This window comes from Psittacula echo (genome assembly GCF_963264785.1).
Source record: "Psittacula echo genome assembly, chromosome: 1".
Classification (NCBI taxonomy): Eukaryota; Metazoa; Chordata; class Aves; order Psittaciformes; family Psittacidae; genus Psittacula; species Psittacula echo.
Genome location: NC_137735.1, coordinates 129835714 through 129861625, shown reverse-complemented (window position 1 = coordinate 129861625; position 25912 = coordinate 129835714). Strand labels below are relative to the sequence as shown.

At 42.1% G+C, this 25912-nt stretch overlaps 1 protein-coding gene across 1 annotated transcript in view; it reads left to right on the top strand.

Annotated features, from left to right (window-relative positions):
* Positions 1-4786: 4786 nt before the first annotated feature.
* FRMD4A (FERM domain containing 4A) overlaps positions 4787-25912 on the top strand; it is a gene marked incomplete at both ends in the record, with an annotated part of 371294 nt that continues 350168 nt past the window's right edge. The window contains one exon of the mRNA XM_080618704.1: positions 4787-4831. Coding sequence (XP_080474830.1) covers positions 4787-4831 — 45 coding nt within the window. The remainder of the gene's footprint in view (positions 4832-25912) is intronic.

The window sequence follows — 25912 nt, the reverse complement described above, 5'->3', positions numbered from 1 at the left end:
GTGAGGTGTCCCTGCCCATGGCAGGAGATTGGAACTGAATGATCTTAAGGTCCTTTCCAACCCAAACCATTCTATGACTATGGGTGAGTGTCTTGTAAATGGGTGTGACTCTGGTTGTCTTTGCTTATGGCAGTACCACCAACTTTAACTATTTTCCTGCTAAAAAAATAGCAGGACTTTTAAGTCCTTGTAAATTGAGGTGAAAACTTAAACTCCTCTTGATCAAACAATTTTCTTTGTACACACCTTTACTTAAATAAATGATCTCCTGGCACTTGTCATATCACTAGACAACATTTCACTCACATCTGCAATTCAAGAAGGCAAAACAAAATTCTTATCAGGATTTTGATCTCTCACTAGTGTTACAGGTGGCTTTTCCTGTTTAAAATATATATATGATAGCAATATATAGGAAATTTACTTGCATCTCACTGAAAACCAGAGCTCCCATTTGCTAAATTAAAAAATTAATAAAAAATATAAGCTCTGTACCAGCTGAAATCAAGTCTTGCAATTAATCCTGAGCTCTGTATTGACTTTGTCATAACATTAATAATGCCGCCTTCTTCTTGGCTTCTAAAGCAATGTGTTGAGGACAATAAGTGCCTATTAGGTGCCATATGTCCATGAACAGATAAACAATGTCCTTTTAGCAGAGGGTTTTCATCCTACGTTGCATTGCCAGAACCAAAGATCACAGCACCAGCAACCACCAGCTCCAGCAATAGTGACCCACCATGGCACAGCACATCTTTGCTGTCGGAGTGCTGCCCATGAATAACACTGGAATTGGAGGATCCCTCTATATATACCAGCCTGAAAGTGCTTTATGCCTTCTTAGTGGTATCAATTAATCCAAAGTTTGCCATAATAGGTTTTCTTGGAGTGACTGTAAGCAATTACTTTATCAACCAGTTGTAGCATCTATGTCTCTTCAAGTGTGTGTGTGGGGAAAGACGGTTAATAAACCCTTTTCGTTTGCTAATGCAATAGTGTCAGGCCTTGAAAGAAAACCGTAAGTCTAGTTTTGACCATCTACCCAATCAGTTCCCTTTTTAGACTGTAAGTTGTCAAGAGATAAAAACAGTGAATAATGATCTTTTTTTTTCCTCCTCTCACACTGCGAAATTTATTTACCCAAATAGTAGAAAGTGGCAAACCTGTAGGTAAGTTTGAAAGTGTACCTTGAACCTATAGATCATATACCTGTGCACAGATGGCTCCCTACGTATGGCCATGTCGTGGTTTAAGCCCAAGCTGTAAATCAGAACCACGCAGTCTACTGCCTCCCCCCCCCCCCCCCCTTTCTTCCCTCTGCTTCTGGAGGGACGGGGAGGAGAATCAAAAGAATGCAGCTCCCACGGGTTGAGATAAGAACAGTTTAATAACTAAGGTATAACACAAATCACCACTGCCACCACCAACAATAACAACGACAAGAGAAATAACAAGGGAAGAGAATACGATACCGCCCGCCGGAAAAGACAGCCCCACAGAAAAAGGGACGTGCCCTTCCGGGTAGCTCCCAGTTACATCCCCTGGCATGACGTGCTGTGGTATGGAACACCTCCTTGGCCAGTCTGGGTCAGGTGTCCTGTCCCCGCTTCCTCCCGGCCCCTCCTCCTCCCTGGCAGAGCATGAGACTCACAAAGTCCTTGGTCAGTCTAAACATCAGTGTTATCAGTTTTTTGTTCCCAGGCCAAAAGTCAAAAACACAGTGCTGCAACAGCTACTAAGAAGGAGAAAAAAACTGACTGCCACTGCTGAACCCAGGACAGGCCATTGCTCCAAAGACTTTCAGAGCTCAGGAAAAAGCTAGGATATTTTCAAGGACACCACAAATCACAACTAGCTCCTAGTGTTTGACTGGGATTTTTCCTTGCTTAACTGTGGAGTGAATTGCTAGAGGTGGAAGAGACATGCACAGTTCCAGATTCTTCATTTTATCTGAGCCCAAAATTGTAGGGATGGTTCTTTAAAAACACTTGGCAAAGGAGAAAGCTTGCTTGTCAGACTCGAGAGCTATTGAAAGTGTTGTTTCTGCAGCCACCTCCTTACAGCACTTCAGAGTGTGTTAATGTAGGGAAAAATGTAATAGCCTTGGGATGTTTGTCATGGTACTGTTGAAAAAGATTTAGTTGCATATTTCATAATTTGATGTCTTGAGATGTTTTTTAAAACTTACATTCATTTTTTATTCTACATATTTTCCACTTTCAAGAGACATTTAAGTAGCCCGCTTCTCCACTCCTTGTAACAGTCAACAACCTGTTCATCTTCAGGGAGGAGGACAAATCTCTTTGGAGGGAAAGGAGCAGATCACATTGTATTATAGCTCATAGCTTCAGATGACTGTGAGGTAAAAATTAATCCACTTTAACCCACTGCAGACAGCTAAGGTGGGTTTTCTAACTGTAAGCACTGTGAAACTCTGCTTCAACTCCCTGGTCTGATTGAAGATCAAAGCTCTTTCGGTGCTCAGGTACCTTAATGCACTTGAGAAACTGAGCCCCCATTCTCTGTCAATGGAAATGACTTATATCCAAAGGTGGAGATAAGTGTGGCTGGTGGCACAAGTGTGCTTTCACAAGAGGTGTGCTTATTGCAGTGAAGGTCAGCTCTCAGAAACAAGGCAGTAAATGCCACCCGCAGGCATGACACAAGGGACTATCCTTGAGTGTTAATGTCCGGCACCAAGAATTAAGGAGAAGGGACCCCAGAAGATGCCTTCCTGTGTATGTGCACATAAGTGAGTCCACACTTTCTTGGAGAGATGTCCCTTCTGTGTACAAATGGCTTTTCCCTTCCAAACCCCTTGGTGGAGAACCTGCTAGGATAAGGAAGCCCTTGCCATCATCATGCAACACCCAGCTTGGTGCTGCAGCTTGCTGGTATGGACTTCACTGGTCCGTGTATTTACATGAAAAAAACCCAAACTTCTCTATATGCCACATGCCTTACAAGAAGGGTGGTCCCCTGGCTCAAGAGTAGTGTGCTGGGAGGTCTGGGTCTGCCACAGATGTCCTGAATCATAGAACAGTTTGGGTTGGAAGGGACCTTCAAGGGTCATCTAGTCCAACCCCTCTGCAATGAGCAGGGGTATCTTCAACCTGATCAGAATGACCTTCCCAGGGCAATGTCTGCAACCTCCCACGTCCTCTTTGCTAAAACATGGTGATAAGTGAGCAACAAGGGGTTGGGCAAATACATCCAATACATACACGAACATATATATATAAATAGATACTAATACTCCAGTGTGGTACGTGCCATAGCCGGCCTGCCAGATACAGTTTTTGGAGCACAAGGGCTGGATTACTGTTGCCCACCTTCATGGAGACAGTGATTTGATTCTCTTTTCTGCCCTGGTACCGATCTCCGTAACAGTTGCAGCAATGACACGTGTCAGAGAATTCAACTTTGCTTGAAGTTGTCTGAAACTTTTAATTGGGTTCCAAAATCATGGGGGAGGGGGAATGTGCAGGTGGGAGTTGGCAGATGAACAGACATTGTCATTACAAGAAGCCTAACATTTTAGGAAAAGCAGCCAAAATTCTGCTTGTTCAGAGAGGAGAAGCAAGAGTTGGTGCAGAGGATTATGAGCCCTACAAAACAGGGGTCCTACAGGCAGGACACGTGGGTGAGAGCACTGTCCTTCCTACCAGGATGCTCTATTTTTAGCGTTCTCCCATTTACAGCTCATGTTTAAGCAAGGGGCTTATTTTCAAGGCTAATTTGTCGTCGTGTCTTAACCAGCCCCATTTTCTCAATTAGCTGTCTCCAGCTCCCCGAGCCGCGGGAGCTCGGTGGGGGATTGCAGCATGTCTCCTTGCGAAGGGAGGGAAGCGGGGAGGGGATGCTGCCTGGCTGCCGTTTCCATGTGGTACAGGCAGCGTGATCAGAGCGCTAACACAACAGCCTGTGTAATTACATGTTTCTGGGAAGTGTGTTAGCTCCACAGGGAGCTGAGTCCATTTGGAGAGGAGGAGGAAGAGACTTTTTTTTGGTGGTGGGAGGGGGTGTTGTAAGGTGAAAAGGGTCAGCGTGTAACTCAGCTCTTGCTTGAATATGATAAAGGTAATTGCTGTTCTCAAGTGAACGCCGGGTGCTTCCTGGTTCTGGCTCCTCTCACTCGTTGCTCATGTCTGTATTATGCAGGCGTCTGCTTTCAAAACCAGGCAAAGCAGGGCTTTGCAAGAAGAGAGAAGAGGTTTGACCCTGTTGGAAGCGGTACGTTGTGATATTTGACATTGTTTCTGCTCTAACATCTCCAGGGCAGGCAGGGAGATGGAAAGTCAGGGGCATGGCAGTTTTATGCTACACAGGCATTTGTTTAGTGGATGAAGGAGAGTGGCAATTAACAGCAATTCATTATAGTCTGCGTGCTGGGGCAGGGGGAGGATGGCTTGGACCTAACCTGTCATGTAGGTGTTTGATGCGTGTCCTGCGTTGCTTGCTGTGGCGGAGTGCACCTGAGCTTTAAATATCCGGCAGCTCCCAGTATCTTGTTCCTCCAGCAGGCTCTCCATTTCATTTTCCTCCTCTCTCTAGTGTAAAATTTGGCCTAGCTTAAGCTTCTTTCCCTGGCTGAGAAGGTTATTTCCTTCCCTCCTCTCCTCCCCACCCCCTCATCCATCCTCTCCTCCTCTTGCAAATGTTCTCCGACCCTGATTTGGGGTTTCTCTCCCTGCAGTTAGCTGTGGGCTCTGTGGATGCTTTGCTGTGACAGAGGGCCGAGGGCTGACTGAGTCGTGGGGAGGATTTGTACATAGGAAGAGAGGAGATGGCTGTGCAGCGTGCTCCCGAATCTGCTCTGAGCTTGCTGATGGTGAGTGCTTGCTGAAATCCATTTGGAAAGGGGGGTGGGCGAGGGGAGCTGCACCGCACGGATTCAGGGCACCAAATCCATAGGAGGATTTTGTAGGAGCCATCACTTGGCTTTTACAGGTCCCGGGGAACTTTGCAAAGGGCTTCTCTGGTGCTTACACAGAGACGTTCCTCCCATGATGGGTTTTAATGCATCTGGACCAATGTTTAAAGCAGCATTTTGAAGTCACCTTTCCAGCAGAGCTGGCACTTGTATCGGGGTTTATCCTGAGCTGTGGTTTATATTTGTGTTCATTATATCAGTGTCGAATCCTCACGTCCTTCTGCTTTCTCCTGCTTTTGCCCTTGCTGATTGTGAGACAACTTAAATGAGGAGAGGGAGAGTTTGATTCATCTGTGGGTTATGTTGTTAGCTGCGACCAGGTACTCAGATATTGTGTCGTTTGGGGTATGGTCCTCTAACGCAGTGAATAGCCATGCAACTAGCTGTAGAGTGTGTCAGACCTGCCACTGACTGCAGACCACAGGGTAATGACTGGTATTTATCTGAGCTATTTGCTGCAACATGTTGAGCCACTGACCTACTTCTCAAGGTTCTGCGTATTTATAATATTCTAAAGAAGATTATTTAGCAAAACACGTGGCTGAGCCCAGAAACATGCCACTGTCATGCTGCAATTAAAATAAACCCTTTTTTTTGGGGGGGGGGGTTGGTATTAGGGAGTTGTTTAGCTTTACTGATTTATGTTTTATTCCCTTTCTCCTACTCTTGTTGCCATTTTCTATTCGGCAGTATCAGGGGTGTTGGTAATGTAAGATCTCTGATGGATATTTTTCTGCCTAGATGTCACTAATGTTTCCACTGGAGAGCTGTTATAAGCAAAGAACACGTGTGCATGCACGTGTGCGTGTGTGAATGCAGAGAGATACGTGCATTATATATGTATGTATATAATTATTATTACTGATCTCTCTGCTGATTGTATTAGGAAATGGTCCCTAGCACTCAGGAGTATAATGAGTTTAGTAACGGGAATGCTGCAGGATAATAGCCCTGTCATGCCTAAGGTTGTTAACAAAGGTCAAGTTGAGGAAAGCAAATTTTATGTCCATTACTCAAAATGCTAAACACGCTATTAAGCCTCCGCATGGTTTGTTTTATATTTACTAGTGACTGACTTGCTGTCTAAGCTCATTTTATTCCCTCTGGCTTACCTCTGGCCTTCCTTCCTTTTTAAATGGTCTCTTTCTATTTCTCTTTCAAAGATAAATTGATGGGTGCCTATCACCCCTGTATCACTGTTTAAGCTGTACATGCTTTTAGTTTCACTAACCTCTTAATTCTCAAGTTCAACTTGTCCTCCCCCAGTCTCCGTCCTCCTTGAACAGACCTTGTCAAACTCTGGTGTGGTGCCAAGCTGACCACAATTTTTTGCCTTAAAATGTGGCTTTCTGTAGCTACATGGCCTTGTCCCAATTGTAATTTTGAGGTGGGTTGGGTGTTTCTACAGTTCTGGCCTGTAACCTGGGTCCCTCAAGTCTCGTCACCTTAGGCACAGCCTTGGACAGGGCTGCTGTGGTTTCCAAGCCCCATAAGGATGGACTGGGTTGGATTGGGGAACAACAAAAGAGTCCTCGCTTTTGACCCCGTGGATGGTTGCGGTGGTGTGGATGTATTTTTGGGTTGTGAGAGGACTTGTGTAACTCCCTGGGATCTGCTTCAGGATGGTCTGGTGCTAGAGGCTGGCTACGGGTGTGGAAAAGGTGATTTGGTGTGGAAAATGCTCCGCTTTGAAAACTGCTTCTTTTGCCTTAGATTTTTCCTGGATTGTGAATCAGTTCAGTTAAGTATAGAAACCTCATCCTTTTCCTTCTGCTCTGCCTTGGCTTTGATTGCATGCTTGAGCAGGCTCCCCTTGAATCAATAATAAATTCTTGCATAATGCATCCCACAATGAGCAGCTATAATTGCATCTCTTCTAAAACTACCACTGTCCAGAGATTAAAGGAATTGATGTCTTCAGGAAGTCTGCAGAAGTAGCTTTTAATACTTTGATGGGCTTTTTCCATTGAGAGAGTTTTGTTGTAGCAATGAGGAATATTTCAGTACTGCATTCCCCCTGCAATAGGATGCAGTATGTGCACCCAACCATCCACTTTTTATGAGAACCAATCATCAGCAGCATTTGGCAGTGCTGCATCATACTTAGTCTGAAAATATCTCCTTCTCAATAGAGTACCTCAAAGGACTTTGTGTTCCAGGTAAAGAAACCAAGGTACAGAGCCATTATTTGACTTCCCTGGAACTTTTTTCCAGTGAATTGAGTGATCCAAATTAGGAGCTTGCTTATTCCAAATTTCTTTCTGGTCAAGAGAGAAAGATGGACATGTACAAGGTATGAGGTTTCCTTCCTATAAAGGTACCATCTATAGGACATAGGTACCAAGCATCAGTAAGCACCAGCAGCTAAAGCTGCACACGGGACGCAGTGGATTTCCAGGTGCCTGCTGTGATGACAGCTCGTAATGGCTTACCTATGCCTGCTAAATGCTGCCCAGGACATGGAGCTGACATGGCCTAAAGCAGTTCCCAGGCAGCAGGTCAGTGAGGAGATGCACATTGCTTTTGCAGCCGTTGGCACACCAGAAGATCTCATTAAACCTGCAGTCTTATGTGGGCAGGTCCTGCTTCAGTTTAGTGACAGAAAATGACCTTACAATGAACTATCAAAATCGAATCTGTTTTTATTTTGATCTTGTTTTCTAGCCAGCTTTACACTCAGATGCTTGGGTTTGTTTTTCCCCTGCTTTCAGTGATTCTTTTCCCCTTATTTTTAGTCCTAGGCCAGGGAAAAGGCTCAATGAAGAACTTAAGCTTATATTTTCCTGACATAAATGTATTATTTCCATACAAAGACTACAATCTGCAAATAGAATCGCTGCTTCTCCATTCTGTTAAATGAGTTGTATTACAAATGACTCTGGACTGTGACAGGTCTGTAGAACTCCTGCCTTTACCTTGGTGCAAAGATCACAGTAGATGAAGGATGTTGCCTAATTCATGGGGAAAATTGGGCTGAACTGTGTTCAAAGTGGCTCTGCCCGTAGCATTATCAAATCATTTAAGCAGAGTTTCCTCAGCTTCTGTGAACCAAGAGGAGGGAGCGCCTAAGCATGAAATAGCAAATACCATGTCTTGTTAGGAATGGTAACACCTGCTCTGTTAAGATCATTAACGTTGATGGGAGTAAATGAAATACCAGTAAGATTTTATGCCTCTCTTATTAGTATATTGTAAAATTTTAAAGCTGCAGACTTATTGATTGTCCAGATTTTAACAGCACAATAAGTTATGATACTTGGTGTCTCCTGAGACAGCATTACTGCAGCTCATGAAAACAGATCTTAGGGACTTGACCTTCAAACTACTGTAGGTCATAACACCAACACTACTTAATGAGCGTTAAATGTCAATGAAGGTTCAGGTGAGCAAAGTATACAGCTCAGTGTATACCAATTAATCTACAATGATCTTGGAACAGTAGGGAAGAAGAGTGTGGTTTTCTGTTTCCAGAAAAGCTGGAGCTCCAGCTAGCTCCTCTCACCCCCTCTTATCCAATTGAAGTATTTTCCGGCTTTTCTCTCTGGTCTGTATATATAAATCTTTCCTCGAAGAAATAGCAATTTACCATTTAGAAAACAAGAGCACTTGTAAATTAATGGTAACTACTTTTGTTTGGAGGACCATCTTTCATTTCAGGGGACTGTGTGATGCTTTCGCACTCTAAAATTCATTCTTTTGTGTCTGAGTTGCATTCACGGAGGCTGGAATAGAGTTGCATGTAAGATATCTTAAGTGACCTTCACCACATAAGGCTTGGTTATCTCTGTTGTTCAAGAAGGAAAACACTGACAACAGGGAATTTGGAGCATTAACTCAGCCCATGGTGTTCACAATGCCCAGGATGAAGAGTGAGAAATTAGCTAGCCAGCCCATTCTTGGGGCTGCCATCCTTGGTGTTTCCTTCTTCCATTGGGTTGAAGGCATTACAACAGATGTCTAAGGCAGACAACTACAACAGGAAGACGTGTGAAAACTGCTGTTCCTAAACCTTAGCATACACAATTGGCATCTCAGTGTCGCCCACTGAAAACCCCAGTTTGCTGCTGTGCTTCTAGTCTCCCTTTCCAAGAAGGTTCTCCTGAATCATCCTTCCCCCCCCCTCAAGCTGAAGTCCCCAGAACAAGGTGATTCTTCTTGATCTGATTATTCTTCTGAAGCATAGCACTGAAGTCTGTAGGACTGCCCTTAAAACACACTCAGATTTGACTGTATCCTTACAAAACGCCATGAGGGCCACACTCTGATTGGTTGGCTTCTGAGGTGTTGGACTTAACAATGTTCTGGATATTTCATAAACTACTTCACAATCATTTCATATGTTTGACTATTAAGTGTTTATGGACTAAGTCTGCTTTTCTGTTGCGATTTAAACCAGGACAACTTGTGAAGGCAAATTTGGTAACCAAAAAGATATAGAGATTCTAAGCTCCATTTAGACCTAGGACTGATCCCGCACACCATAAAGCTATGTTCTGTCCCACTCAAACCTCTAGGCAGATTGAAGCAGCATTGCTCAGCTTGGAGGATCATATTAAAACCTTTGGGAGCAGCAAGGTTTCAGTGGAAGGATGAGGTCATTTTCTGCCTCTCTCATCTCAGGCTTAAATTATCTCTATGTTGACAGTATATGCAAAAGCCCTTGACATTTAAATCTCCTTGCTGCGACCTCATTTGCAGACCACGTTGACCTTGAAGGGAACCTATGCTTGGCACGCTCCTTTCATGAAAACAAATCCCATTCATTCCTTGCCGTCGCATGGTGTAGAGATTAATGCAGCTCTCATCTGATGTTGAAGCAGTGTGACATGTCAGCAGTGCATGACCAATACATGGGTCTGGGTGTGAGCAGCATTGCTTGGGAATGAGTAATGCCTTCCCGCAGGAATCAGCTGCACTGCTGACATCTGGTCCTCTTCAGCTTCATGCCCAAAATGAAGTTTGTGTCGATACTTGAACACCGATTTATGCAGCCCTCTCCATGCTCCTTTTGCAGATGTTTCCACTGTGTAGGTGTGTGGGCCTCATCCACAGCCTTCCTAGAAGGTCTGGGCAGGAGATGATAATGCACTGTGGCATGCGAGGTCACTGGGAAGGAGCTGTGCCAGCAGGAATCTCCCTTCCTCTGTGGCTCCTTCCTTCTCCAGCCAGGCAGTAATTTGCTAATGGGCTTCACAAATAGCACTAGCTGAGCTGTGCTGGTTGCTCTTTTAGAGGATCTGATGGGAGTAGCAAATTCCTGCTTGGTGCTTTGTGGCTGCTTGGTACTGTGGACTGGGAATTTAGCCATTTCTTGTTGATAAATTCCTCCGTTAGCATGGAATTCTATATGAACTTTCTTATATTCCTCCATAAACTCCAAGACTTCAAACACTGTGATTTAATTCAGCTGAATGAGATTAAACACTCCCTGGAATTACTCTTGGGTTCCCTGTGGTGGATGTCACCTTTTACCCATCTGAGCTGCAGGGCTGCGAAATCATTATCCCTTCGATTCTGCCCCAGTGCATGCCATTAACTTCCCTTTCCTTGTCCCTCTGCACGAATGTGCTGTGGAAGAAGCAGACCATAATGTTTCTGCATCTGAATTCTCCTAATTATTACTATGCTTTAAAACAGGAGTAAGGATAATGGTTTATTATATATATTTTTATTTTATTATGAATATGGCTTGTGCCAGCTGCTCATTCTGAATGAGTGTCAAAATTATCTCATCAGAGATGTGGCCATTGATTTTTTTTCCCCAATGCTCTACAGCATCGCTATTTGTACAAGAGAATTTGTGGGCACTTGAATAAATGATCATTATGATTAATTGGAGTTCTTCTACAATTAGGAGGAAAGGAACATATTAACAGATTGAAAAGATCGCTAAATATGACAACTCCTTCTGACAATATATAAAAGAATAATGTCACTCTCACTTTTCAGAAATGAAATGCATTGGAAAGCTTGACTGATATCCCTAAAGCAAAACAAAATGTTAAAAATGCTGTAATTGCCACAATTTAAATGCAAGGCTGTGAATAGCTACTAATACACAGGAAAAACTCGTAACAATGGGCGCTTGCAATTTCTCAGTTCTTTGCCTTCTAGTTACAAATGTCATATTCCCATAATTACTGTACTCATAGTTTCTCAGCAAGGCAACGATCCAGCCCTCCAACAGGCTAGTGTGGTTTGCACATCAAGGCTCGAAGATGTACAGAAGTCCCACATGGATCCTTCCTTGGTACATCCCATGAAAAGGCAGGGGTTTGTGATTTGGTGCTTATACGGGCTGTGTTCAGGTGGATGGTTCTGTGGGTGCTTATGGAGTCTTCTAACACCAGTGATGGCTGCTTTATTTCATGTCTTACTGAAAACAGAAGCCACCAGCTGCATGTGGGGTCTTTCAGAGGGACTGGACTGAGGTTTGGGCTTTCCTCAGGCAGCATGCTGTCCCTGGCTCTCCATGGCCACCATAAATGCTGCTGAGGATCAGATGCTCCCATCCCTGCCATCACTGGCAAACCTCGGGTAACCATCTTCCCTGCACCTCTCCAGGAAGATGCATCCATTTTGCCCCCAGAATGTCTTAATTCTCTCTGCTTTCAAATATCAAAAAGCACGGAAACTTGCAGAAGTGAGTTGAAACCAGTCATTTCACAAACAGGTTTTAATGGCACTGAGTGTCAAACTAACCCGAAACTATCATCACCTTCAAGAGAGTTGGATTTTCTCGTTTATATGAATTTTTGGGTTGGCCTGATGCTGAAACTCTCAAAGCACATGCAGCAAGGTTCCTGCTTGCCTGTTTGAACAGTCATATTGTGTTGGGAAGTCCTACTGAAAGCTCTGTTAGCTCAAAATTGTCCAGCAGAGACCAAGTGGTATTTTCAAAGCCCTACTTGAGAAGCCTCCTAGACAGGCAGAGGCACACAGAAATGTCTGTCTGTATTTAATGGAAACAAAACCCATAGTGAATGCCAGAACCTTATTTAGAGGAACGGATCTACACACAAAATCCTATCAATCAGTTTTATGCATCCTTCATGATATTAAAGCTGATAACCCCCAAATTAAAGCCAGTACCTCCTAATGCTAGTTCTAGTGCCTGGCCTTAGCCTCTCAGGTCTCCAACAAGCTAATGATCATGCTGTAATACCAGCAACTGATCAGGAACCATGAGACTTGAGCCCAAGGTGCTTTTTTTTCAGGGCACGTTGCAAAAGCCTCACTGAAATAATAAAATATAATGAAGTAAACTGATAGAACATGAATCTGGGTGCAAAAGTAATCTACCCTGATATTCTTTGTAAGTTAATTAGAGAGATATTGGTAAAAACAGACTATCCCATTCCCTTCCTATCCTTACCCACCTTTTGCCAGTGAAGGGTTGCTTTCCGCAGTGCGTCCTTCGCTGTCCTCCCTCCTCTCAGTCCATTTACAGCCACCAGAGAGCTGAAAATGATTTTCAGGGAGGTTTTGCTGGTGCAGAAGCAGAATTCACACAGAGCTCTGCTCCACAATATTTTCCTATCTGTGGGCAGGCTGTGATAATCCTTGTGTTGCAAGACGCTAGGTTTTGGCTCCCCATAATTTGTGTAAAGTTAATGAAGGAGTGTTGTACAGCATATGTTTGGCTTAATATAGGTTCAAGCTTTTTTTTTTTTTTTTTGTCTAATATAGTAAAGTAAAATCCAGGACGGCTTCACAGTAAATAAGACTGAAATGTTTTTCATTTTTAATAATATAATGTTAATCGAGCCACAGTGGTCAAAGCACGTTGTATTTCATGGAAATTAATTGCTGGCTGTGATAGCTGACTGCATAAAACTATGCCTTGGGCCATTGACCCCAGGTCATTAGTACTCATGGAAATATCTAGTGAAGGTCATTATCACTGCTGCTATATGAGCTATTGTAATAGAAAGAAGTTGGCATGAGCTTTTCAAAAACCCATTTTCCTTGTCCTGCTCTCATTTCAGAGATCTGGGAACAAAGGCCGTTCCCAATTATTCCACATTTACATTGATTTCCAAGGGATTAGATTTTGGCCACGTCCTTAACAGCAGAGAGCAATCAGCTGAAGTGTTTGAGAGGATGATGATCTGGTTTTATGTGGGCAAAAAATGTTGGCCTTCCCAAAGGATTGGCACTGGTTCTTACTGGCCATCCCTGGGGCTGGACAACAACTGAGCAAAAACCCAACCAAACTCTGTTGTTGGCTTCTTTAGCAGCAAGGCACTGGACACTGGGTAGGGAAAATGAGGTGGTTGTTGATACATATTGGACCATATGTTTGTGTCCTGATACCTCAGGCTTAGATTGAGTTTCCAAGGTTTCAGTGATGGGCCAAAATCTCCCTCTCGTGTAAACCAGCTTTTGTTCTGGTTATTCTACTGCCTTGGGAAGGGGTTCTGATTTGCAGATCAAGCAGAAGCTATAGGGAGATTTGCTTTTGTGCCGTCCCTCAAACTGCTCTGTAGGTCAGAGTCCCCAGAGCAGCAGGGTGATGTTTCTATTGAAAATTAGAATTGAAACCTGACAGTTCTAAGGAAGATTAGTTGTATTTCCTCCCTCGGCAAATTGGTGTGGTTGTGAATTCTTACTTTCTAGTTAGAGACAGTGGTAATGAAACCAAAAGAATAGTGGAAAACATTTTTTTTAGTACCTTCCTTTGTAAAGATATTAATAATAATGTACTTATTAAATACAAATTATAGTGCATTAAGTACTATATTAAATACAAGTTTATGTTGAATCCTATTTTCTCTAATCACATGTTTAAAATATGGTATTTCACATGGACAAATGTCCTTGAATCAGTATTCTGAGACTGCTGGCTTTAATGACATGGCAAGAAAGCTCTTCAGCTCTAAATAGACAAAATTGCAGACAGCAGAAGGTACAGTTATGGCACAAGAAAAGGATGGGGAAGCTTCATAACTTGCTGAAGTTCCTAACAGTGTCGTTTTTCCCCCACTTTGAAATTTTGCATTGGAATCAGTAGTTAAATAATTCCATATGAAGAGACCTGTATTGCCCTATTGATTAATATAAAACCTCAGTTTGTCACCATCCTCCTTGCAGTACATAAGGAAAGGATTATTTTTTCAGGCGCCTCTACCAATGGATTGCTCCTTTTGAATTTTCTTCTTATTCTGTGTCTAATATCAGAATCAGTCTCTGATATCCACATTTGCAAGAAGGAAAAAGCTAAACCTGCTCCTTAGGCTGGTTCCAGCATAAATATTTTTGTATTGTGGGTATATTTTGACTGATTATTTTCACTAAATTTTTACTTTGGCCAGGCAGTGCTTAGGTCATTTTAGGGGGTTTCTTGGGTTTGAATGGACCATTTTAATTTGAAGAGCTAAATAAAGAATCATCCATGTGAAATTTACCTGCGAACTTTGAATCACTGGTAGGAATTACACCTTAGCTACAAAGTAGAGAAGTGCCTTTTGTCCTTTGAATGTTTTTCTTTGCTTTGTCTCTGTGTAGTGATCTACCTGAGATACCACTTGTAAATACAGATTTCGGTAATTTCTACATTTCTCCCAAGGAAATGTGTCCCTGCCCATGGCAGGGGGGTTGGAACTGGATGATCTTAAGGTCCTTTCCAACTCTAACTATTCTATGATTCTATGATTCTATGATCTGTTCTCACATCGCAAATAAAACATATCTGTTGTGGCTAGCCCCACATGTATTTGTGGAGGAGAAGAGGAAATTAGTGCTATCCACTTGCATGATGAGAACTAAACTGATGTCGGAGACCTGCTGGACATTTTAAGATTTTATGACCATGCAGATGAATGAAAAACCCAATTTTGTATAAAATGGGAGTAAAGAACAAATCTTATTTGAAATCTGCACTATTGTCCCTGTATAATAAAGCAGGGGGGGCTTAACTGACAAAGTCTATGCAAACAGAATGATAAAGAGTCATGTCTGAATAAGAGAGCGCTCAGTTTTAATTTTTAATGATCTTTAATGAAGTGAGCGTTCCCAACACTTCTGATATTTGTGCATTAACACAACTGTCTCTGGGTAGCCAGAGTCATTCTTTCATACGTAGGCTCATGTCAATTGATTCTTCTGTGGTCAGTAGCTATAGCTGAGTCTGTTTGAGTTCCATAAAACTTCCTCCATTGCAGAAAACCATTGATGTTTCTTCTCTTAGGATCAAGCTGGGAGGAGAGTGTAAATCCATATTATTTCACTTATCTCCATGACATTTCCAATTTCTATAGATGCAATCTGCTCATTGATCTTCAAACTCTTTGACAATTTCACACTCTGAGTGGTGTGACCCGTATAGTTGTCCTATTTCTTTTCATCAATAAAAGTTTTTATTTAGATCAAGATAATACATATGAGTTGTTGCATATGAGCTGAGAAACTTGGAGATTATTATTGGTTTACTGGTGGAATATTTATTTCCAAACTGGCATGAATTCTTAGATGAGTCATTGTGCACATATCCTGCCTTGGTATTTTTAGGTGCTAAAGCCCCTATTTCAATGAGGCTGGGGTGAGGAAAATTGTCCATAATGTTTTGGATGTACAATTAAAGTGCCATCTGCCTCTGCTATGCAGCAGATGTATAATTGATATTCACTGCTGATTTGCCACTTGATTTTCTGCAGACACTGAATGCTGTAACTGTTTATACAGTATGATCCTAAATATCCATGTGAGAATTTTCCTCCTCATGTGTCCCCTACCAGAAGCATCAGTATCATTCCAAATATTAGGAAGGTGGATTTATTAAAAGATAATTTACAGTTGGCTAAACCAAAATCTTATATGAACCCAGTAAGTGAGAAACAGGTTTTCAAAAAGAGTGCTTATTCCTGTAGAGTCAGGGTTTAATACAGAAAAGCTTGTTGGGAAAACATAAAATGCCAATGCCAAACCTGGTTACTTCTGTGCACTGATTCAAATGTAGGATGTAGGTGGGATGAAAGGAAAAAAGTGGGGTTTGTTTTTCCCTCCCAAAAGGTCAAAGGAACTATTTTCTCTAGGGCAGAGATTATTTAAACCAAAACCACCAGAGCAGTGGGTTCTGGACAGATGGGAAAAGAGAGAAGTGCTACTATGGGTTTTTTTTTATGTTGTCATTACTTTTAGAAAATTCAATCACTAGAATCCTGATCAATCAGCAGGTGTTAATTTTGCCCTATGACTGGCTTCTAAGATCCTTCTTCTGCGAATGCTCTAGACCTGAGTCTTCTCATGCTGAAATAAGAGCAAATGTGACCAGTAAGTTCAATGGCAGGAGGTCAATGGCTCTATTTTATATTGTTGCCCTTCCTTTTGACAGCAGTGGCTTTCTAGCACATTAGTTAAACTCACGATAAGGCAGCAATGATTGTGCAGGGCTTTGCATTCTGCTTGAAAGAAAAGAAGAACTGGTGGTATAAAATCTGAATCTGGCTTAGTTGCAAGTGATGTTTTGAGTAATCATTTCTTGAGCCAGTGCCTAGCTCACAGGAAAAGTCAGCTCTCTGTGCACTCAGAGAAACCAAGGTCCATCTCGTTCAACTTTTTCCCTTTTCATGAGCCATTGCCTGTGCATGGCACCCACCCTAATCTAAAAGGACCCCTTGTGTCTTCCCAAGGCTGAACTCCTGGTTTCATTTCATGTGTCTAATGGTAACAGTCTAAATCATAAGGGCATCAGAGCTGATGTTTACAGCATGTAATTCTGATGGAAGTATAAGCAAAGGACCAAGCAAAGAGCTAAGGATGCTGCAGAAGGAAAGCACAGGAGGGGCAAGGAAGTGTTTGGATGGGGAGATGTTATCAGATCTAAGGAAATGGAGTGCAGTGCACTATAGATCAGTCTGGTTGAGTTCAAATTTTCCTTTTACATCTCTATTACTGTCTGAAAAAACTCACCAAGTTAGAGAGAAACAGAGACAGTGTGGGAGAAGCTGTAAATCTGGTGATGTTAATGCCGTTAAATGTCTGAAGTAGGAAGATGTACTGCTTTTCTCAGCAAGATGTTTAGTCGCAGCCATGCTAGGTGCTCTGTGATAAAGAGAAATCCAGCTACAGCAAAATGTATGGTTAATTTTACCTGTGTAACTTCTTGTTGAGGTCTATCTGGGCTTCGTATTGTGGAGAGATGGCAAGATCTGAAGGAAAGAAGTTTCATACTGTTGTTTGTGTGTTCTTGTGGGGTTTGTTTTATTATTCTATTTATTTAAATATTTTTATTTTCTCTGATTTGTGTAACAAGCTTTTGAATATACTTGTTGCATAAAGGTTCATCTTCAGGTTTGGTTTATACTTACTGAGAAGGTGACCTGCCAGAGAAAGGTTGCATTCTCACAGCACATGTAGTGCATGAACAGCACATAAACATACAGGTTCATGAGAAGCCTTTAAAGTTGTTTTGATCCTCTGCAGCACTGCTCAGTTTATTTTCTGTGTTAACAAACCGCAGCTTGCAATTCCCATTGAATCTCCAAAAATACGTGAGCAATCCTAGAGGATTAGTCCCTCATTCCTCCAGGCAGTGGGCTGGAAAGTCCTCCCTGTGCGAAGAAGCGAGTTTTCTCTCCTCCACGTCTCTTCCACTATAGCTCTATTAGATTCAGTTCTGGTTCTGCCAGTCTAAATAAGAAGGCAGCCTCCCCTCAGAGAAGCATTCAAAGCTTCATATAAAGTGTCTTAATTTCTCTCATGTGGTGCTGTTCGCGGCAGCTATGAGCTGCAGCATTTACAAAGACACCACAGCGCAAGAAACCACAGCAAGGGCTTCCAGAGCACAACATCTGGAGGGGAATCTGCCATGAGTAGAAAAAGCATTATGTTATTCCCAGAATCAAATTATCTGAAGGTGTCCTGCTGGTAAGTAGCAAGTACGAGCTCTACTGAGTCCTAAATTGATTGAGTACAGGAGAGGTGGTATTAGATCTTTAAATCCCTTTTTGAGTTAAGTTGGGTTTTGTCAATATTCTCATCTAAAAACTAATACAAAATGTCTCAAGATACAGGCCATGGCTGAAACAGATTTTATTTTTGCTTCTACACATTAATATTATGTTCCCCAATTCTGGGGACTGTTTCCCATCAAAAGTTTCCCTTAGGAGTGGAAAGGGCTTTGCTGGGAAGCAGAAATCGATGCTCTCTTGTCCTAGGAGCTCTCTGTCTTTCTTAAGAAATAATCTCGTCTAGCTGCGGGGAAAAAAGCTTTCTCAGGACATAAGCCGAGATAACTGTAGCTGAAAATTAAGCTTGTGGGGAGCAACGGATGGCATCCTGTGGGGTGATCTTTGCCATCCAAGGGATGAGCCCAGTGTAGGCAGTAACTGCATCCCATCTGAGACGCAGTAGCTGGCAGAGCGGATGCTCCCCTTCTGCTCTTTATATCTTCTAGTCTGAGTGAGTTTGCTTTGCTTTGCAGCAGATAAAATTTAACTCCCAGGTGTCAGGTGAAGAGCAGCAACCTCAGCTGCTTCAACTCTAATGGTTAAGGTGGTCTTATCATTCCTTACTGAACTGTTAATGCAACCATCTAAGAAAACAGAAATGTCATGTTTTGAAGGCGCGCCTAAGCTTTTAGCACAGGATGGGGCATCACTGGCAGTGGTAGAGGGATTTGCTTTCTTTTCCCCTTATATCCAGGAATCAACCTCCTGCTAGGAATTCACTGCTGTCTCCTTTCCCACATCCCTGTAATAAGCTGGGGTCATTTAAAACTTAGTTGCTTGCTCACAGTAACACATATATGTGCTGGGACACTGCTACTGTGTTTGCATTAGTATGGCACCTGGATTCTCGTTGGGGGCAGGAGCTTTATTGTAACAGCAGCTTTGCAAACATGGTGAAAATATTCAATATTTCCTTTCATCTTTAAGTCTGAATCTTTTAGATCATTGTAAATTGGACATTTGTCTCCCTTGGCTGGTACGGATGACTGCATCCTTAGCAGGTTTTCCTCTGGGGAAATTTATAGTAAGATTAAATATGAAGTGAATGGTCCCCTTTAAAGTTACATATGCTAAAGGAATGTGACTTATGAATCCTGTGAGCAGTAGTGGCTGCATAAGAATATCAAACACTTTGTCAAATCAGGGTTTTGCTGTGATGCACCTTGCACTGAAAGAGTTGCTATAAATTTTGTACTGTGCCAAGCGTTTTTAAGTGTCTCAGGTATGTGGGTTGTGTTTGATGCTTATGGAAGTTGAGTCTGTTTTGCTTTTGTTGCTGACTACTGGAGAAACGTGCATGTGTCTGTGTAGCTGAACAGAATTAAAAGTCCTCTGGATTTCAGTGTTAACAACAGGAAATGCTGCTGCCTACAGTAAAACCAGGAGGTAATATTAAGCTGCAGATAAACCATTCACCTAGCATTGGGAAAAGCAGTGTTCTTATAATTCCTAGTGACCAACACAGGTGGCATCTCCTGGATAGAGCAGATTCAGTGGAGAGCAGCAATTTACTTAAAAATTGCCTGTATGAAATATTCATATGAAATTTTGCTCCATGCAGGGAATATTTGAACAATTAAGAGTCTGTTCACTGCTTTCTGGCCTCAGGCTAAGCCAGGGGGCTGGCTTAAGGCGGGTGGTGTTTGTAGCCTGCCATCTGACTGGTACCTATGGGATCATGCTGGAACAGATGGCAAGACCAGCAAACCTAAAGGACTGTCATGGTTTAACCCCATTCAGCAACTGAGCAGCACCCACTGATCCATCAACAGCTCACTCACTCCCCTTCCCCAGTGGAATGAGGGAGAGAATTGGAAGGTTAGAAGTGGGAAAACTCATGGGTTGAGATATGAACAGTTTAATATTTGAAATATAATAATAATAATAACAACAACAGTAACAACCACCTTAAGCTCATCCAGTTCCAACACCTTCCACTAGAGCAGGTTGCTTCAAGCCCCATCCAACCTGGCCTTGAACACTGATGGGGAGAGGGCAACCACAGCTTCTGCAGGCACCCTGTGCCAGGGCCTCACCATCCTCAAAATGAACAGTTTCTTCCTTGTATCCAGCCTAAGTCTCCCCTGCTTAAGTCTGAATCCAGGGATAGCATAGCTTAAGTATGGCCATGGGTCCAAATGTCACACCAAATACATTCATAGCCTCTTGCAGGAGGATGTGTTGTCACAGCTTCCCAAGCCCCTGTTGAGCAGAGGACATGGTACTCCCATGGCTAGGGGCAGGCACATCTTCAGAACACTTATTTGGTGACATTGGCTTGTGTTTAAGCAATGTGGGCAATTTTACATGAAAAAAAACCTCAACAAAAACAATCAAACAAGCAAAAAAAAATAGCTTTTAGTATTCCTTGGGTGTAGCCCTCCCCCCCCCCCCCACACACTTTTCCTCTTGAAATGCAAAGAAAGGAAAAACAATGCAATTTCAACTGTGCACTTCAGCAGCCAAATTCTGCCTGTGCAAATTCCTGGAGCTCTTGTTTCTTTTATGACTGTATTCTCTTTGAAGAAATCCTTTGTCTGAATGTCATACTAATTTACTAATTGCTTAACCGTGACAGGGATTTTAGGGCTTCTGCAAGGTGTGGGAGCACCAGACTGATTGCAGGGGCTCAGCCTGTCCCTTGGCATATTTCTGAGCTGGGGCACAAATGTGTGTGGAAGCTGTCTCAAACTGCCTCTCCAGAGAGACCATTTCATAGTGAATCAGTGAGGTGGCTACTCTTGCGCTAGATTTGAAAGAGGCTTTAAAACCAACTCAAGAACATGGCACTAAAAACTTATGAAGGGAGGGGGCTGTGATTTCACCTTATGTTTGTTTTCCTAAGCAGGGCTAAAGGGTCTGTTTCTCTTTGGCTGCCCACTTGAATCTTACTGAATCAGGACAGAAAGTTACTGAACACATGAGGAGAGAACAGCAATCATTTGGGGTCAGTGAACTGTAGACTGCAATATTCGGCACAGTTATCACACGTGCCTATGAGCTGCAGCCATGTCCCCACTCCGCGCGCCAGTATCTGTGGGAGAGTAGGGAAAAGCTGCTCTGCGTTTCACTCCCTTGGCCTTTTCTATTGTGCCCCCCTAAGCTGTCAGCCCTTCCCACCTGATGAAGCCGTTCATGATGCATTATTGATTATTTTTAATCAAAGGGACAAGAGTTATTTGCCTCAGTTGTCAGTTTTGTTCTTTTCACTCTGCTGATAATTGCAACCCACTTAGATGATGAAAATAACCATCCAGATCACAAAGTTTAGAGGTAGAAAATCAGCCCAGCCCAGGTAACTAGTCTTGTTTGACTTGATGTTCGATTTTTTTCCATCTCTGGCTCTGGATTGTATAAGATACTTTACTTCCCCAAGGCGATCTACCAATAATTTAGTGACAGCTGCCTGCTCTTACTCTTTGGTTTCTAAGCCTCTGGATACTAGGCTTGAATTCTGAGGACCTGTTTTCAAGCACTGACATGCATATTCTGCATGCCCTTGGGCAGTCTCCTTCACTCCTTACTATGTTCTGGTTTTGTAAATGGGCTCAATGCCCTTTTTGCAGGACCACTTTGAGCATCTCCAGTGTGGCAGGTATTTTGGCAGTCCAATAATCCAATAATGAGAGAGAGGAGAAATAAAACAGGTCGCTGACTATGCACAAAGATGTACACATAACCAAAAAGAGCAAGATTGTGCTCCAGTGGATTCAAACTCTGTCTTCTTACCAAGAAACACTTGTGTGAGCAGAGGCTCATGCTGCAAAGGGCAACCCCCAGCCTGCCTTCCAGTGCGCTAATTGTGACTCCTAAACCCATCCATTAGCTGGAATCAAGAATCTCAGTGTTTCTACCGTGACTCAAGCTGTAACAGCAATGGGAACTTTCAAAGTAAACTTCATGACCAAACTCTGCCAGTCTGCTTATTAATGACATGGAAATTATAGAAGTTCAAACATTTGCATTGAATGCTCATAGCTGTTTCTTTGATTGCTAATGATGTTGATTCATAAAGAAAAAGCTTTCTAAAATAGACTATTTTATGTACTGCAGCAAAAGCAAATGAAAGGATGTTGAATTTAGCAAACTTTTTTGGTCATGTTAAGCCCTGTCCAAACACCTCAGGACTCATAAATTAGGTGGAAATGAAAAGTGAATTACCAGCTAATGAGCCAGCCTTTAATTTTTAAACAGAATTCTAACTTAGAATAAACAATAAACATGCACATTTAGTTGTGAAATTGTGTCATCAATTTTACTGTGTAGTTGTCACAGATCTTTAGTATTTATTCATGTTACAAGATCAGCACAATCACTGTAAGCTTTCTAAAATGCTCATACCAGATCAGGTTGTCCACCTATAAACTTGTGATATGAACTACCTTTGCTACCCACCCTTTCAACCAGAGATTTTGTGAGGGTGAAAGGCAAGACACCAAGCACTTAACATGGAAAAAGGCCCTCATAACCTTTATAAGAAAAGAGAAAGCAACATTTTTTCTGTCAAATCACATTTTCAGATGGACTTCATCAAATCTTCCAGCAACCATTTTCTGTTCTTTTTTCTGCTGAGTGTGAAGGTGCTGAGCACTGTTTAAAAGAGACATTTAAATAAGAATACATTTTTGTTCTATGCTTAAATAGGAGCCTAATTTCTTGGAAAATATCTGTTTTTTAGTGCCCCAGCTAGCCTACAAAAGTGAATGAAATTGCCTGGATGGTTCAGTTTGGGCTATGAACATCACTTGACTCTGTGTAGGGAAATTGTACACAGGATTGAATAAGAAGACTGATCAGCAAATCTTGATGATTCAGCTAGGTCCTGTTTGCCAACCTATTGTACGTTATCAGGCAAACAGAAGAAAGTTTTGTCCCCAGAGATCCTTCTTTAGAGTCTCTACAAACAATATTCTACAGCTGAAATAACATGATGACACTCGGGACTATAAGTACTGGTGTTATTACTTGAGAAATGCAACTGTATCATTTTTTTGCTATGTACCATACAGAATCTTGCTTGGAAACTTAGAGCCATTTTGCTCTTCGTAATGTTGCCTTTGTCTCTCATGACACTTCCAATCTCTTTATAACACTTTATTTTGCTGTGAAGAGGCTGAAAAACTGCAAAGCTAAATATTAATGAATGGAAACTGGACCAGGAAAGTTGTTATGGCAGACAGCCAAGTTTTAAAAGATTGTCTGCTTTGACTGTTAGACAATGTTACTGAGAAGGGCTCTGTATAAACTGTTTTACGGCTAAAATTAAACAGTAGTCTGGGTGTCAGCTGATAGAAAATACCATCAGGGTTGACTTGATTATTGGGTGATTTATTCTTTTTAAATCTACCTTGACAAAGAGAAATAATACCAGACATCTAAACAAGGACTGCGGAACTGCATTTCTTCAGTGGCTTTAAGCAAGATTCTCCTAAATAAACTCCCAAAGGAAGTGAAAATCACAGCAGCCTCAGTAAGATGCATATTCTAGTGACAGTGGGCAAGAAGCTCCATGGGGTTATAGGAAAGCTGCTGCTGTTTTGGCAAATTGCAGCTTTTCTGTAGTAGAACAAAAGGTTTACCCCACTTTGGAGCAATTGGCTTGATGTGCTGAGATACTGAACACTTCACTCTTGTGTTCCTCCTGAGATCTGCGTGGCAGAAGGACCTGGTTCAGATTTGTAAATTGATGTGTCCGTGGCCCTCAATGTACGCAGTTAGGATAGCTGTCAGCCTACTAAGGATGCGTTTCACATCCAGCAGCTATAATATATGGATTGATTTGAACACTTCAATACTGTATGCAAAAACTTCTTGGGCTACTGGACACTCCTCTGGCTTGCATTAGATTTAATGTTGTTTAAAGAGAGTGTAAACAACCGGACGGGGGCAGGAGGGTGTAGAAATTGCTGCACAGTAAGTTTGTTAGTCCAAACTCAAGAAATATGCATCTGCAGAATGCTAAAATCTAAAGAAAAGAGAAAAAATCAGTTGTCAGAGATTTTAAGTCTCTGAGGCTGGGATCCATGCTCCCTAAGATGCAGCTTGTAGAGTCAGATGCTCCGGTAGGATAGCTGTATGTGCAGTACAGCTTTGATGTTATTACCATTAGTGGAAATCTAGACAGTGGAGATGAGACATGGTCCAAACAAAAGGCATCTGCTTTAGGTAGAACTGACTCCCTACTAATGGGATTGACTAATGTGCAGTGGATGAGATTCGTGAACTAGTCATGGGTGTCCAGCTCCACTATAGATGCTTTAAGATATCCAAGGTGTCTGTGTCAGGAGGATGTGACCTCCAGACCCCTGCAGTAGCAGTTGGTGGCAGGACAAAATCCCAAAAGGCACCTCAAAGGACCCACATTCCTATGCGCAGGCACCTGAGCTGTGTTCAGAAGGTTATTGTGTAGAAAAAGAGAAGTTGAGAAACCTCAGGCTTGCTCTTCACCATAAAAAAACATGGGCTTTGAGGACATCTTATGAGATACAAGTTTGCCAGATCTAATTTGTATTTGCTTAGGTTCTACAGGTGCATTTCTGTGTCAGCCATGTCTTTCAGTCTAGTCTGAGGCTTAAGTCTGCATCCTGGGGTTCAGGACAAGACACTAGAACCATTCTGACAGATCAATAGTGATGCACATCTCTGAATCCCGGTAATAACTCAGAGCAAGATTGCTTCCTGGTTCTGTGCAACCACATAGGGCAGGTCTGCCACAGGTTAGGCTTAGGGAATAAAGACTGGGCTATGGGGACAAAGGATGTGGTTTACACTTGAGGGAAAAAGTAGCTAATAAAGTGATGTTTCTAAGGCTTAGACCTCCACTGGAGCATGGCATCTGAATGCTCCCTTTTCCTGGGAAGGATGTAAGGAGATTGTACCCAACAACACAACCAAGCCTTTGTGAATAAGTGCAAGTTACCCTAACTGCCCTCTTTCCTGGGTTATTAACACTTTTATATGTGTGTTAATTAGCTTCAAACACAGAGGCTATTAGTAATATATTGGCAGGAAAATTGCAGCAACAAACACAAGTTTTAAAAATTATGCTAAGATATTCTAACTTCATTGTACTTTTTAAATCATTTTTTCCTACCACTTCTTCCAATACTACAAGCAGGATATAGCTGCAACATTACACCTTCAAGACACAGAATTTGTATTGCGTTGGTGTGAGCAACTAATAGGATTCCAGTACAAAGCACTTTAATCCATTGCTAAGTAAGTGACAGTATAGTAATATGATGTTAGGAAGGGACACGGCTAACATGCCACTTCTGCTCTTCAACAACTTAGTTTTATAATCTTCTGCAAAAGTCTTTGTTCAGGTTTCTGGAAGTATTTTGTAACTGCCCACACATGCCTTTGAACATTGGCTCAAGCCCTACCAACGTATTTGCTGCAAAATTCCATCTGTAATTGGTTATGCTTTCAGCCTCTGAAGCACCATGTAATGGTATGCTGTGTTGGAGCTGTAACTATTATCTTTAATATTTCAGTAGATTAATTGCTAATGCAGTTTTAAGGACCAATAAAGTTGTCACCAGCAGATCAGTAATTTTATCATCACTGCTACATAAAGCTTCTGAGCTTGAATATGACATCTGGTCAAGTATAGTGCGTCAGCCTCACGTCTGAGTTAGGGGTAATGGATACTTGCAGCCCCATTTTAATCTCACAAGTTTCAGTGTTGGTGTGGGGATATATTGGTATGCTGTCTGCTGATCATGCTGGTGCCTGTGGATTTTTCTGGGTTTAAAGCCATATGTGCTTATGTAGCTGAGCTCTATTGTGGTTGAGGACTTAACACTTTTCTCACCTTAATCTTATACTGAGTCATTCAAGCTCGGTAGGTTTAATCCTTTTCTGTATACAATAAATCAGACTTTAGTTGTTTGGAACACTCAGGGATTCATCTGAAATATTGCTGTTTCTATAGGATATAAATCTAAGAGATCCTAGGATTCCTTTATAATAGAAATAGAGCTATTCAAATACAGACTCTTGTCAGTGCAGCCTAGGTTCGGCTAGA